Source organism: Taeniopygia guttata, chromosome 8, assembly GCF_048771995.1.
Source record: "Taeniopygia guttata chromosome 8, bTaeGut7.mat, whole genome shotgun sequence".
NCBI classification, from domain to species: Eukaryota; Metazoa; Chordata; class Aves; order Passeriformes; family Estrildidae; genus Taeniopygia; species Taeniopygia guttata.
Genome location: NC_133033.1, coordinates 13193178 through 13209114, shown reverse-complemented (window position 1 = coordinate 13209114; position 15937 = coordinate 13193178). Strand labels below are relative to the sequence as shown.

The following is a 15937-nucleotide window of genomic DNA, read 5'->3' as shown; positions in this document are numbered from 1 at the left end:
CTCAGAAGCAAAATATCAGTGTCAGAATTCATAAAACACTTTGAAGTTCAGTGGTGAGGTAACAATTTTCAGAACATATTTGGTGTTGCACCCTGAGCTAAAATAATTCTGCTGTCACTATACAACTTTAATTAGTACAATTTTCATGCTATCCATTAAAATAAATTTCAATGTATATGATTAAAAGATGACCTGCATAGCATGGTAGTACTACATAGAAATATATATCTATATAAGTAATCTGACATTGTAAGAGAAAGACTTTAAACTACCTCTCACAAAAAAAATGAAAAACATTGCAGATAACTTTTAAGAGCTTATCTCTTCAATCAAATTTTAAAAAAGAAGTCATCATATTTAAGAATACACCAGGAAACTTCAGACAGTACAGGAAGTCTGGGAAAGAAGATGGTTGAAAATTAAGAAACAAGTGAACACATCACTTCAAGGAATATATCTAGCTTTTAGAAGGCAGGTCATTTTGTCTTTTATGACCTGTGGAACTTAATCTGCTCAGCCATTCTCCTGAGCTGCATGAAGACACATGACAGCTGCCACCACCTGATGTGTCCTGTTCCAAGAGCTGAGGGCGGTGGCATCTGCGAGCTCTGCCTTGCAGAGCACTTTGCCAATACAAGATAATGGCAGTGATGATTAATAGGCTGCAACAGAGAAAAAGAACAAATTCCATGTCAAGGTTATTAACCTATTGTTCTAAGCAGCAGGGGTGAAGCTATGTAGTTTTTATCCAACTCCAAAAAAGCTATTTTACAATGTGAGATTCTATTTTGACTTTTTCACTAGGCTTGATATGCTGAGGAGAAAACCAAATTTTCTGCCTTCTTTTTTTATTAAGAATAGGTTCTTCTTATTATCAGCTGAAGACATTAAAATTAAGAAAATAAGAGAAAAGAGCAATAAGCAGTAAATCCAAAGACTCAAATTGAGGCGTAATTAATTTACATTTTTTTCATGCAGTTCCAAACAGATGATTTGAACAGTTATGTATCCTATCTGTTACTAAAAATGAAGACACCACTGGAGTAAAACTTAACACCTGCTTAGCAGTGTGATGTCTATAAAAAACTTAACACAATTGCTGTAGGACAGCAGGGGAATAGTAACTTTCTTTCCCCAACTATCAGTGAAGAACAGATTTAGAGAAAGCACACAAGCAATCTAGTATTCCTTGCCAACAGGTTTCTATTCTAGGCAGGCAAAAAAAAAAAAACCAACTAAATCAAGCCAAATCAAAAATATCCCCACCCAAAACACAACTCTAACCTTAGATTTACAATTGTGTTAATTGTAATGCCCAAATGATGGGCCACTTTTGAAAATGGTTTAATTCTCCCCTCTGGCATCCAGATCATTTGAGAAATCAGCCGCATGGACTTTTTAAGTTAAATGTATATTTTTATAGGCCAGGTATTTCAATTTATTTTGACACATGAAAATCTATGCGCCCACCTTTATTCTCAAAAGGTGTCATACATGGAGCTGCTTTGTAAAAGCAACAACGATCAGAAACCTGTGCAAATCACAATTTTCCTGCCTTCTGCTTATTACTTCTCTGTACCTGTTTTTGTGCTTCAGTTAATATCAGGGTAGGTACTAAGAGTCAACTAATTACGTATAGGTGACTCCAGCTATTATGTTAGTCAGTACTCTACTGACCCTGCCAAATCCCACTCAAATGAAAGAGAAATGTTTATACAGCATTTATAAATTTATACCTAGAAAATTATAACACACGTGACAAAAAAAAAAAAATAGCAAAATACCTGTGGTTAAGAAATATGTTATCTGGTCCTCATTATATTGTCTTTACTTGTACAACCACTTTTTCATTCATCTATAGTCTATCAGATTTGATTTACTAGTACAGACCCAATTTTCTTAATTTGCTGCATGACTTTCTTGTAGATTCTTGGTGTTGCACTAGTTTCCTATTACCTCAAGCCCTTGGTGATGCTTGTCTGTGAGTTTATGTTCTGTCCATACTCACAACATCCATCTCTTCCTGCAGTGATCCAATAATACTTAATGATGGGTATCATGGCACAAAAGGGGAGACAACTACAGTTTGAACAGTTAGCACAAATTGGGATGAGTGTAGATGAAATCTCTCCCTAATGCACTAACACAGAACAAAAGGATTTATCTTCTTTTTGTTACCAAGGAAACCTTACAATGTAATGCTCATACTCACTTTTTAGAGAGAAAATTCCCTCATTCTTCCTAGTTTTTTAACTTAGAATTCCTTTAAAAATTCTGTTTCACCAAGGATTCATTTGGACCCTTGGTACCTCCTGTAGAAAGAATGTAACTGGATGTATCCACTAAATTTTACCAAGGATATAAAAACTCTGGTTTGTCTCAAATTTTTCAGCGTCTTTTTGCAAGGCCTGATATATTTGATTTCATTTTTAAATGCTTTTTGCCCTTAATCTTAGAAAACATGCTCTTCTGCAACATCTGAGTGGTACTTGACAGCTGTAGCTCTGAAAACCATTTCTACATCTACACCAGAGACGCACAGCTGCAGGCTGAATGTTTTACACGTAGCATTGTCTGGGCAGACACCTTGCAAATGCACCACCTTGGCAAACACCAGCACTGCAGAAACAGAAGGAGCCCTTGCAAATGCAGCTGGGGCATTTGCTCAGCATCAGATGTGCAGACTTGGAGCTTAGGGACATGGTTCAGCGGTGGACTCAGCAGGGTGAGCTTTATGGTTGGACTTAATGATCCTTCCATCATTCTATGATGCATCTGTGTACTATAATTTCTGAGAGAAGCAGGAAGAAAATAACATAAAAATAATAGAGTTAAGGGAGGAGTGCTAAGGGCAGCAGACCCCACTATCTGAGTAGTAGTAGTAGTAGTAGTCTGCCTCCAGCAACTATACTTTTAGAAATCTGAAGAGTTTCTACTGAAGACTAAGAAAATAAGGATACTGGGAAAGTCTCAAGAAGAGAAAATATTGTAGGTTTGCAGCAAGAGCAAGGTCAACATTAGGTTAATTGCAGTATTTCAGAGGTGCCAACACGGAGATTTAAAAATGAAAGAGAAAATAGAGAAAACAAAGCCATGAGTTTCAGGACATGGATGAGCCCAAGTTTTGGCTCTGGGAGCAAATTTGAAGGCAAAGTGCAACTCAAGTATGACAAGTTCATCTTTCATTTAGGAAGAAAGACCGGTGTTTTTGAAGCTCTTGGGAACTGGACATTGTGGTGTAGACAAAAACTAATAGCCAAGACAGATATATAGGGAACAAACTAAAATCAGTGTGTGTCTTATCTATCATTATTTCTCACTTGGCAATGGAGGGACCACAGATTACTGAGTTTTCCACAATAGTCCCAAGTTAACCATTTGAAAAGAAAGGGCCATGACTTCCAATTTTGAGATAACTGACCTTGTGACACCATTAAATACTTGATATTACAGTACTGTTGCAAAGGACACTAAAAGAACGTTCTTGTGTTAGGTGACTTACACAATTTTATCGTAACTCCTATGTTGTTGAGTAGATGATTAAGAAATCTGAGTTGACCACAAAAGACCCAGACCAAATTAAAATAAAAGAAACATGAAAATGCTGTTCGTCGAGCATGCTTAAAATTCCATATGAGATAAAAAATCCAAATGTGTATTACACATGTAGATCCTTTATATAATAGTCGAGGGACTGAGCTGCAATTTACACAGAAACAATGCTGAAACAAAGAGGAACTGGAAATATAATAGAAATAAATATAGAAGTAGATACCGTAAAGAATTTCTCCTTGCTTTTATAGCAGTATATCTCAAGGACAATTATGTTAGGTATTTTTTCCTTACATTTAGTAGTTTCTAACTACAGGCAATTGGCTTAGGCAAAAGAGGAAATGACCTGAAACATATTCTTAGATCTGCAATGTACATACCCATACAAAATTAAAATATTGGGTATTGGCTTTATCTAAGGAAAAATACTGTGACTATATGCATCACATGCTCAAATAAAATTAGTGTCTTTGCTTGTTTCTATATTTTAAAAAGACCAGAATCAAAACATATTTACTGATGCATTTAAAACCCAACTCATAACTTACTCAAATATTCCTTTTCTGTCTTCATGGGTGAATGGGCAAATAGCTCAGAGGAGAGGCAAGTACCCTGCAGTGTGCCCTGGACCCATTCTTGCCTAGGTCTTGTTGGAATGAACTATTTCTGCTTCTGCCTTGCATGCCAGCAAGGAACCCAGGAAGTGAAAAGTGTGCTGGTAGATGCCCAAATCTGGTTTTGAGAGCATATGGGATGTGGCCAGCACATACACCATAACTTAAGATCTTGAGGACTCTCTCATAATAAAAACATTATGAAATGTCTTCCTGGAGACGTTTGGAGGTTTACTAAAGTGAACGAAGGATTCCACAAAGCCTTTTCTGCCCCTACTTTTTCTTTACACTTTTTCTTTTATGCAGTGACTTAAAGATTAGCCTTTTTCACATTCACAGCAGCAGCCTACACCTCCATCTTGTCCTCTTACTCTTAAAGCTTTGGAGAATTTAAAATGCATCTTTGTCTCAGTTGAACTGAATGAAAAGTGAAATGCATGAGAATGTATGAAAATGAAAGCTTAATTTTTTTTTTTTAATTACACAGGTGGTTTATCTCTCTGCTAAGAGCAGCCCCAAAGCCTCCCTGAGGAATGGACTTGGTCAATGCACAGAGAGCAAAGCTGGCCAGTTCCCCAAACACCTGTAAACTGCCTGAGCCTGGTCAGGTATTGCCAGGGAGGTCTGTGGAAACTGGACAGATCACCCATGTCTTTGGAAATCACTAACCACCCTGTTCTGCTGCCTCATATGCAGTTTTGTACCTGGAAAAGCTATATGGGTGTTGTTATAATTGTGTGCATAATGCAGTTTGCACTGCGGTGCATGAATCAGCTTTGCTGAAGCAGTACAGCAACTTTTCATGTGGAGAAGCCATTATTACTACTTTCTTGAAGTAGAAAAAACGGCTGCTAAACATGCATAGCAGTTAGATGAAAGAAGTGAAGTATTACCTTCATTGCTAAAGCAGCTTTTGCTGCATTCATCTTCTGCCACAGAGCATTTCTCCTAGTATTTACTCTCCTCTGCAGATGTTAATATGTGGCTGTGCCTGTTCATGCCATTTTTAGGGATTTCTGACACCTACAGACCTCCATTTTTCTTTTCCCTTTTGACAGTTAGTATCTTTCATTTCAAGAAGTAGTACTAACTTCTATCAAGCTGGAATGCAATTGTAAGGAGCTTACTGAGAAATCCACTAAAAAGATGTCAGACAATCTTGTCTAACCTGACATTAGAAACTGTGAAAATAAGGCTGCAGAAAAATACTTATGCTTGGTATTGCACATTAACCCCATATGTCTCCTCTGGGACCTCCCAGCACACATTGCTCTCCACTGCTGGCGCCAAGAAGTTAAAAGGTCTGCGTGTGTGCTGCGATCAATTCAGAAGGCAGGTAACACCGAGCGGATGGGAACACGCTTCTGGCTCAGCATGAAGCAACTCCAACTCAGTATAGCTATTGGAGTCAAACTGACTGATGGTATAAAGTAAAGAATTCCCCAACTCATTCTCAACCACAGAAAAGCTACACACTTGCATTTAAAAAAGGCAAAAGAGAAAAAAAAAAGAAAAATAAAAACCAAAAAAAAACCAGCACGAGCCTGTAAACCAAATAAAGTAATTCCATTTCTCTTCACAGGTTCTGCAAATTTGTCTTGCACCGCTGTAATGCTGCTCAGCTTCACACAATGCAGACAAAAAAATCCTTCCTCGCCTTTCTTTCATGAGCTAAATCTAAGACCAAAAATATTGTAACTTATTTCTCTGAATGGAAACACAAAGAGATGAAAAATGAGAAAAAAAAAAAAAAATCTTACCTTGGGCAGGATCAGGTGGGCCAAACTCCAAGGAGTATCGCAGAATGAAGTTGTTATTCCACACATACAGCTGGTTGTCTCTGGGGTTGTAATCCACTGCGGCGATGTACTGGTACTGGTTGGGAAAAGGAATGTCCACGTGCTCGCCTCTGCTTAACCTGGTGTTGTAGATGTAATCGATGGCGTTCCTGCCGGTCTCACTCTCGTTGTCCTGATACACCGACCGCACCACGTACAGGACACCACAGATCATGAAAGCATTGGATGCTGCCCGCTTGTCGTAGGTCGTTTCCCAGGTGGCTTCGAAGCGCAGGGTGTAGGGGTTCAGCTGGCTAATTACGATCATCCCGTTGTTTTGTTCCGTTGCATAAATTACCCACAAGCCATTTTCATCAACTGCCAAGTCAATATCTGTCTTTCCTCCCCATCGGTAGGGAGAGGTGTCATGGTAATTAGCATAATTGATTATGGCCTCTCCACTCTTAATTCTAGTCCTCAAGTCAAATTTTACTATGTTGCGAGTTCTTTCCTTGTTGAAAAAGACAGCACCGTCATACACTACAAATCCAGTACCATCCACTCGGTTTGGGAGTTTGTACGTCGTCTGCTGGCGTCCGTTCTGGAAGTCCTCTAAAGAAGCATATTCTATCAAAGTATCCGTGCGATACGGAGTCCATGGCATGAAGTATATTTTGTCTGCAGCCTGGAGAGGATCTTTGCACCAAGCACCTGCTTTTTGTTCAGCTTCATATAAATACGGTGAGTCCACAATTGCTTTCAACGTCCCAGGGCAAACAAAAACTAACAGTCACAGAGAGAAGTAAGACAAGAATTACGTCAAATTAAGACCGTCTCATAATAAAAATTAAAAAAAAACAAAAATAAAAAACCAAAAAAAAGGTAGGTAAATCATAATGACTGTGTCAGGAAGAAAAAAAAATCCATTTAATTGGCACTAGATTATACCTTATGTTATACTTAATGCAATTATCACCCTTTATCATCCACTTTTCTTAAAGTTACCATGTTCTTGCTGTACCAGTATGGAAAGTGGATGGGAAGTGTTTTCACTAGTACAGACCAAGGCTCAATGGCATACACAGACAGCTGAAAATGTAGAGCTACTCTTCCATTTTCGTTTCAGACTTTTAGTGAGTACACATTAACGCTCCAGAGCTTTTAACTGGTGTGCAGCAGTGTGCTAGGTCATTTCAGTCCAAAAAAAAATCACATCGACTTGTTTAGAACTTTAAGAAGTGGTGAGGCTGAAAAAGGAGGTGCCTCGATTAAAAATAAAGGAACAAAACAAATCATCAGGTATATAGAGAAAGCAATTAGGAGCAGAGAAAACAAAACACAACCAAAGCAATGAATGAAACAGACCAGGAAACCCTGTAACCATGGCATGCTATGGAGAGGGTTCTGGAAGCCAGGCAAGATGACACTTGATTAACAAGAATTTACCCAAGGGTGGAGAAAGAGAGGGAAAGAAAGACAAAGAGAAAGGGAGAGAAAAAAGCAAGGGAGTCTTCCCTCCAGCCCAAGTACTTCAGACACTATACCCCGCCACCTACTTTAAGCAGCCAAGTCACTTTATTGCAAACAGTCGACTTCTTTATGAGGTGTACTTATGAGATCCTGCTGATTATCATAATATAAGAGTGTTGTGGGGAGGGGAAGGGAAGAGGTTAACATCCATAAGGCACATAACAAGGAGCTGGGGTTTGGACTGTATACGTTATTTACCTTTTTGCTCCACTTCTATTTTAAGCATCGGAAGAAAAATAAAAAAGTGCAAGGAAAAAAGAAAGAAGATTAACATAAATTGACTATTAGTCTAAAAGATTAAATTAGTAACAGACGCTAAATATAGGGAGAATAAGAACTGCACTATATTGGATAAAGAGAAACAGACAACAGGATAACCTAGCAGGAGAGAGATTCTACGGTTACGCAAATGAACATGGATCAATAATTATAGCAGATTAAGGAGGAAATACAGATATGTTGACATGTAGTTTCACTTAGTGAACCTGAATAAATAATGAATTACTTTACTAATACATGCTATATACATTCTTCTTCTAAAAGCATAATGCTAATCAAGTTGGCTTTTAAGTGACATATTACTTTATCATATATGTGCAAGTGCACATATACATATTGTATTAATTGATAATTAGAAATACAAAATTCAGTATATTAATAATATAGGTTTGCATATGTGATTATTAAACCTCCCCCATCTTTGCCCCAGACATTTTCCTGCTTTTCTTTCTTGTAATGAAAGCAGCTTGCAGCCTTTGGGTCTCCTTAGGCTGTATTTTATTTGTTTTCCTGAATGTTAATCTTGAGAACTTTTGTCACTTCTGACTCTACAACTGCAAAATCAGACTAGAAGGAATAAGCAAAAACATCCAGAAGAAAAAGAAGCTAAAGCACAGTAAGCAAGAGGAAAAGAGAAGAAAAAATTAACAATTAGCTCATTCAGATATTCTCCAGCATAATCGATTAAGCCCGAAACAGCAAGCTAGTATGCAAGGACAGTATTGTGCTTAAAACAAACATCCATCCTGCCACCATACATGGAAGACATAAACCGAACCAAATTAATAAAGTTATATTACTGCAGCAATTTTTTCCCCCAGGAAGTTTTAAGGAAGTTACAGAAAGATATATAGCTGAAGCCCAGCTAGTAAATAGCTTTTCAATAATTATTTGCAATAAAACCTATTTCATGTACTCTGTGGCCTTTGAAGTATGCTCCCTTGGTTTCATAAAATGACCTGGAAAATGACAGATGTACCAAGCTGTGTAACAGTAGCTGCTGATACCAGGGAAGTGTTTCAAAACTATTTGCACAGCTATTACATTTTCAGTATTACAGTATTATCCTGAAGAATTCCATTGCATGTTTCATATAAAGTTTTGGATTTTCAGTTTCATTTAATAAAATTACATATGATTATTCTGAGAATGATATTGGCTGATCTGATCTAGCATTTCTTCAGGAAACAATTCCATAACTTTACAGGGGAACTGGAGGGTGTCAATATTTTCAAAATGAGCAGTAGTTTTCCTAGCCTTTGTACTGTTATACATCTTTAGGCAAAATACTCATTTTTCTGTAATTTGTAATTCTGGATTTATCTGAGTAAACAGAAGATGCAGTCTGAGATGAATTCCTGGGTTTCACCATTAGTATTAATGACTTTCAGATGATTCTGTTTGTGAACTTCTATGCATTTGCTTATTTCTCACCAAAGAGCAATATTGATACTGTACCTGCTTAGAATTAGTAATAGGAGACGGGGGAAAAGATAGGGATAACTAAAATCATTACTGGCATGTCTGCTCTGCATGCATTGGTGTACAGCTGTACATTTTTCAGGGACAGATGGGCTTATTGAAATAAACAAATGCTGCAAAGTCCAATCAATACACATAGAGAGAGAATAAAACACTTTATAATGTTTTCTATTGAATTCCTGAGTCCAAAATAGGCTTAAAATAAAAATGCAGAGATACACAAAATGGCACTTTTGATGTACTTTATAAAAGGGCTGGCTTCTGTTAGTCAAAGTGCCATCATACATCGTGAATCATAAGTGAGAGAAATGTCAAGTATAGTACTCTCAAGCTCTTTGTAATTTAATTGATAGCACTCTTATTATTTCAGGACAAAGCAATGCCTATCAAATTTGTCTGGAATTTTTGCTGGAGATCTGAGTATTTGAAAAGTTATTTTGCTGTTTTTTGGGGGTTTTTTTCACTTTAAGATGCAAAAGAGAAAGCATTTATTAAGTACTTTCAAACTTAATTAAATTGCAAAATGAAGTACTTTCCAATAAGCAAAGCAGTTACGTATTTCTGGAGGCCAGCAAGACATAGAGGAGCTCATAAACTGCATTTTGTACAAGGGTGACAGCAACTCCAGTGTGTAAGAACTCTCACCTTTCACCACAAAACCTATTATAATTGCTGTTTGTCATCTCTCATGGACTGAAAGCTACCACAGTGAGTATTGCAAATTTTTTAGTCTTGCAGTAACTGAAGATGAAATTCATTAAATATATAAACTTTGGTTAGAAGTGCTGTGGTCACTAAACTCCTCCTTTCCTGGGCCGACAAATGCTTATCCTACCTTCCTAAGTAGTCTCTTACACTGAGACAGATTCTATTTGCAAATGTCATTCTGTAAATTTAGATAAGGAGCTCTGGAACAAATAAAGAAATAAAATTCAGACTTGAAAACGTGAGTTTACCAGGTATCAAAAAAAGAAACTTGGAAAAATAACAGGATAGGCTTTGTGGGACAGGGAAGAAAGAGAGTCAACAATCAAAATGGCTACTGAAGCACAATGTGATATGAAATTAACCTTCAAAACTCATTTTAGTAACTGGCAATCTTTTTGATGACTGCTGGTAATGACAGGTGATGCCTCTTACAGTTCTGGAATTGGGCAGTGTCATCACTGTACAAGCTGCAGTTGACAAACTCCAAAACTTATAGAACTTTGAAAAACAGGAAAGTATCCAGAATCCTGAGTTACGATAGGCATAGAATTACAGAGTTCAAATGGTAGGCCAATGCAACTGACAGTAAACAAAAATAAACACTTTAAAATTAAAGTAACTACAAGTTAGAGTACAGGGTAGGCCGCGCTGTGGCACTATACTTCTGAAACTGGAAAAGAAAAGATTCCTGGAGATAGCAATACCCAATCAGTAGAACATATCCACACTCCTCTTCCTAAAACAGCACAAGAAATCATGTTTGAACATTATTTGCATTACATTTTTTCCTCTATGAGCTAGCCTACTGGAACTGGAAACGCAACTTCTTGTCACTTGACTGGCCTCAGGTTTTGGAATCAGATGCACTGCCCTTTTTCTGAGAATTTGGAAATCAAAACAGTGCTAAAGCAGAAGTGGTCTTTGTGGAACAAAACTTTGGTTAGACTGGGGTAAGACATCACTCCTCAAAAGTGGCACAATAAGAACAGTTACAACAAGCCACCAATACTACACACAGGAGGAATGGTACTAGGGATCACTGTTTGCAGTAGGCTTCCAAACCTACAAATGGTACAGGGAAAAAAAAATCAGCAAGCAACCATTTCACAATGACACAGCAGAAATGAAGAAAAAAACAGATGATCTGTGCTTGGCCTCTAACAACAGTGAAGGTTCAGTATGGTGAAGCAGTACGGAGTAGTATTTCAGTTTCAGAACTCTAAATTTTGCAGGAAACAGTATGAACAGTTTTGGCATGGCTTTGCTTATGCCAGAACTCATTTCTTTCCTTTTTCAATATATACTGTCACCACAGTGTTTTTCATCTCACTTGGCCTGTTTCCTGTACCAACAGAAAATACGACTTTGGTTAAGGATTACTGCAGGTCACGAAATTCACGCCTAATAATAACTCAAGGGAATGATCAGCGCACTGCTCAAATTCCATTGCAAGCCCAGCTATTTCTCTGTTGAGTTACGGGACGAGAGAGAAGTCACTGCAAAGAATGACCTTACAAGAAAGCAAAACCAGTTAAAAGTGTCGAATCTGCAGAACTTTCATGAACATGCATACATGTCAATAAAAAGAAGCATTAATTATTGCAAAGAAATAAGAAGTATGTCTAGAGCTACTGAACTTTGGCATTATAAAGAATATTGTACAAAACTGAAGTAGCTGAAGTAGCCATAACTTCACATTTTTCTATCTCATCATGATTTCACTATTTACTTTGTTTTCAGTGAAAAACTCTATTTTGCTAGCTGATTCGAGAACACAACTGATATTTTATCTTTCAATTAAAAGCAAACATTTCTTTCTCACTCTTTTCCCCTTTGCTTTTAAAGAACACAGTGTGAGTACCTCATTAATGAATTATTCACTCTGAATCTGCGTCCATTTATAACGAAGCACAAAATCCTTTTACAATGTCCCCCAACTGGGTCACTTGCCTCTGAATGTCAGTGCTGGGTTTTGCTGTGCACCCAAAGTCACCACAGCAGCAGGTAGTCTTTCAAGCAGATCATGATTAAAATTGAAGTCAATTCCTGCTTTACAAGTCTGTGAGCCAAGCCAATTTGTCAGCAACTGGTTGCGGGCAAAAGTACAAATTTCTATCTGGCCTATTGAATAGCTAATTTGAGTTTGTTTTCTGGAAAAACAGTAGCCTTAAAAGCCAAACACTTAAGAACACAGACAGACACTTGGCCAGCATCACACCATGGCTTCCTTCCACACTTTGTGAAGCTAATTGGAGGCCCTAGTCTGCAAGTGCTTTGCATGCATAATGGGTCCATGGGCCATAAACATATGCTGCTTTTCCATGTAACAGCACTCCAGCTTCAATTGTGAGGGCCAGAGGAAGTGAGCAAGAATAAAAAGATTATACTTACTGTAAGGAACACATTCATACTGAACTTCTAGATATTTGTATGTTCCAGGACAAGGATCAGGAAACACATCTGACCCAGTAACTACTATACACTGTGTTCGGTTGTTGCACCTGTAATAGGAAAAGAAAGCAAGCTAATTAATTTAAAATTACATTTAATTTGCTAGTTCATACTAAAGGACTACATTCAGTGCTAACTCTCTTCACACTTGGGCAGTTCAATCCATAAGACAGCAAAGTTAATTAATACTAATTAGCCAAAGTCCAAAAGAAGACTTCAGGACAATATTTTACTTCAGGCTTTATACTTTTAAATTTGGAAATCAATGTTATCTTAACTGTTCCCATTGGCAGAGATAACTGTATCAAGTACCAAGTTTAGACTGATTTGATACTACTGTTCAATAAAATGAAGACAAAATGCAAAGACAATATGATTGAAAAAATGTGCTATTTTGAATAATATATAATAACAACAATGAATAATTCCTTCCATCTTTAGAGACATACATCCTGCTGAATAACTATTCACATTTACATCTCAGAGAGATTCTTCTTTTGATTCAAGGAAATTATTTTGGTTGGAAGAGCTATTATAGACAAAGAACATTATCATTTCCATTTAAATTATTTTAGGAGCAATTGGTGGACTCTAAGCTTCCTCTGTTAGGCTACAGGAAGCAGTAAAGAAAATTAATTCAGATGTATTTTTGAGGAGATTGAAACATAACAATTATTTGCTTAACAATGAAAGAAAATGCATTTTCATACAAAGAAGAACTTTATTACAATGCCTCTAATTGTGAGGATCTACTGAACTTCATGGTTTTGAAGGGTAATAATAATAATAATAATAATAATAATAGATTTTAGACTACTATTATTTTTTCCATAACAAAACAAAACAAAAAACCAAACTGAAACAAACAAACAAACAAACAAAAACAACAACCCAAAACCCCAAGTATTAACTTGGAAGTTAAAAGTGAACAATCACCTAATCTTGAAGAGATAGTCAAAATGTAATACAGGAAAACACTCACAAGGAAGAGGAAATAAAAAAGGGAAGGTCAGGGAGTTTGGTGAGTAAAAGGGAAAGAACTTGGCTGATCTCAGGGATTAGTTTTGTTTGTCAGCAAACTGAATAACAGAAGTCTGAACTTAAGTAATAGACTAGCCTTTGACTCCAGCTGTACATCAACTTCCCTATTGCCCTACTTCTTCCCATACTCCTGAATAGCACATAACCCAAGCTAAAACAATCTGCCTTGTATCAGTGGCCTTCCATAGCTGTACAGCACCAACAGGTATTAGAATATTTCATGCTACCTCATAGAAGATAGAGCAAATATATTCAAAGAACTCTATTATAAATTACTTCGTTTTTTATACAGTAATCAAACTAGCACAGAGCCAGTCAGGACATGCTGTGCCTCTCTGCTGAGCAAACTCCGAGACAAAAGCTCTCTGAGTTGATCAGTTAACTCTTATTTTCTTTTTCTTCTTTTTTAAAATTTTTGTTTAAAATTTTTTTTAAAGTTGCTCATGTCTACCATTTTCAGCCTCATAACTGGAGAACTAATTGGATATAGTCAGGGATTTCTGTATATACACAACCATGGATAGGGATGGGTGCTGGGAATTCATCTGCCACCATTTCAAAGGGCAAAGCCAGGTCCCCTGCACAGCTTTTGCACAAACAGTGCCACCCCACTCCCAGCCCGATGGCTCAGTCAGTCAGTGCAGCAGGATGCCAGAGAGTGTGGAACAACTCTGACACACCCAGTGGCTTCAGACCCAGGCTGAAGTGCTGAAATGGGCACCCAGCATGCTGAGAAAACCACTGTACTCAGTGTGTAAAGTGGGAATATGGGCACACAGCCCCTGCCATGAAGGACAGAGTGCTGCTCTGTGTGTGTGTGGTGTCGATGGAGGCTGTAGAAGCAGGAGAAGGCAATGCGGCCCCAAACCTCACAGGCCTCTCTGCAATATCCCCAATACAGGGGTTTGTACATGCCACACCTCAGGTATACTAACCATCATGAGAAAATCAGGGATGTAAGATTTTGCACCAAATTTCCTTAAATTTGCATTCCTTTAGCAAAAGCCTTATGCCAAAGCCAAAGTAATTCCTACAAGACTTCTTCTAGTGCATCTTCAGTATGATGGCTTCCACAGCTTCGAGCTGTATGAAAATTTTATTTTATACTCAAATGAGCAGCAATTAAGAGAGAATTATTTATTTGTTACAAAATAAAATGAGTACATGTTGGGAGAAATTGCTTGAGAATGAAGCTATCCAAGGTCATATTTAGCAGTGAGAAAATGACAGACTAATTTCCCTGTGAAGAGTTATTTTCTTCAGTTTCATTTTCTCCCAGCAAAAGATTCATACTGCTGCCATCAGCCAGGAAACTGAGAAGAACTTCATGCTAGGTTTTATCAAAAGGATGCGTAATAATAATCCAGAAGAAAATGCAGGTTTTTTTCTTTGTACAGTAAGTGTCAGAGTCAAACTTCAGGCACTGAGTGGTGTTTACAGGAAAATGATAACACTCTAAAAACTTTTGACAATTCCCTTATGAAAAGTTTCACCTGCTGTGCATATGGTCACGTTTTGCCCCACTTTGGCCAAACCCAAGATCCCAGTTACAAAACAATGAGTTATGTCCACTGCTGCAGTATACAGCAGTGCTACCAGACCCACCAGCACTTCCCCAAGAAGTGGAGTTACTTGAATAACTACATGAATAGTGTATTTGTGCTTTAAGTTGTAGGTTTGCACATTCAAATCACTGATTTTGCTGCACTCTTGGCTGTACTTTATAAAACCTGAGTGATTTACATACACTTCTAAGATTTCAAATTAAAGACACTTGATTAGGATATTCACAGTTCAAAAAGCTGACATTCAGGTAACCATTTTTACCTATTTAGTGGTCCTATTTCCATTAGAGTGAGACTTTTAGGAAAAACCAACAGCAACTATAGCAGCTATCAATCCTAATTCATAGGTTACAGAGAAGAGACGAAGAATAAGTGAATTTTGTAGAGGTAGTCTGAGACAAGTAATTCAGGGAATTTACAACTACTGTGATTCATTCTCTGGATAAATTAAAGCCTTCTGTCTGCTGCACTGTTTTTCTCTGTAAAACCGGGGATACTTCTCTGTTAGCTATTGGCCTATACTTCTGCTACTGTCTGCAAAAAAAAAAAAAATTACAAACTGGTAAGGGTTTCAGTTGAGCTTCTTAAGACAAGAAGCCCCAAATTCTGTAGCATATTGGATAAAAGAGACTCCACTCTCCACAAAATAGCACTAAACAGCAGATTATCCTACGTGGCTACAGATTATCAAAGCTACCTCATCATTGCCACAGCACAACTTCATAATTTTAAGAAACCTTTACACTTAGAAACACTGTTCTTGAAGAAGATATTCCACTGTTACAGCCTTAAATATGGTGACCCATTCCTTTTCGTAACGGGCAAGCACCTTCTTTGTCACAGGATTCTCCAAAACAAGACTATTGTAGAAATAAAGTGCCTTGGAATTTGCAAAATTGGCCTAGACACCATAAGGAAAAAAAAATTTTTAAAAATT

The 15937-nt window shown here is 37.4% G+C and overlaps 1 protein-coding gene across 33 annotated transcripts in view; it reads right to left on the bottom strand.

Moving 5' to 3' along the window:
- The window catches only part of ADGRL2 (adhesion G protein-coupled receptor L2), a 385203-nt gene that overhangs the window by 38353 nt on the left and 330913 nt on the right, over positions 1-15937 (bottom strand). For all 33 annotated transcript variants that reach the window (XM_072933004.1, XM_072933007.1, XM_072933002.1 and 30 more), the window contains 2 exons: positions 12335-12444; positions 5927-6727 (listed from right to left, as the gene is read on the bottom strand). In XM_072933004.1, coding sequence (XP_072789105.1) covers positions 5927-6727; positions 12335-12444 — 911 coding nt within the window. The remainder of the gene's footprint in view (positions 1-5926; positions 6728-12334; positions 12445-15937) is intronic.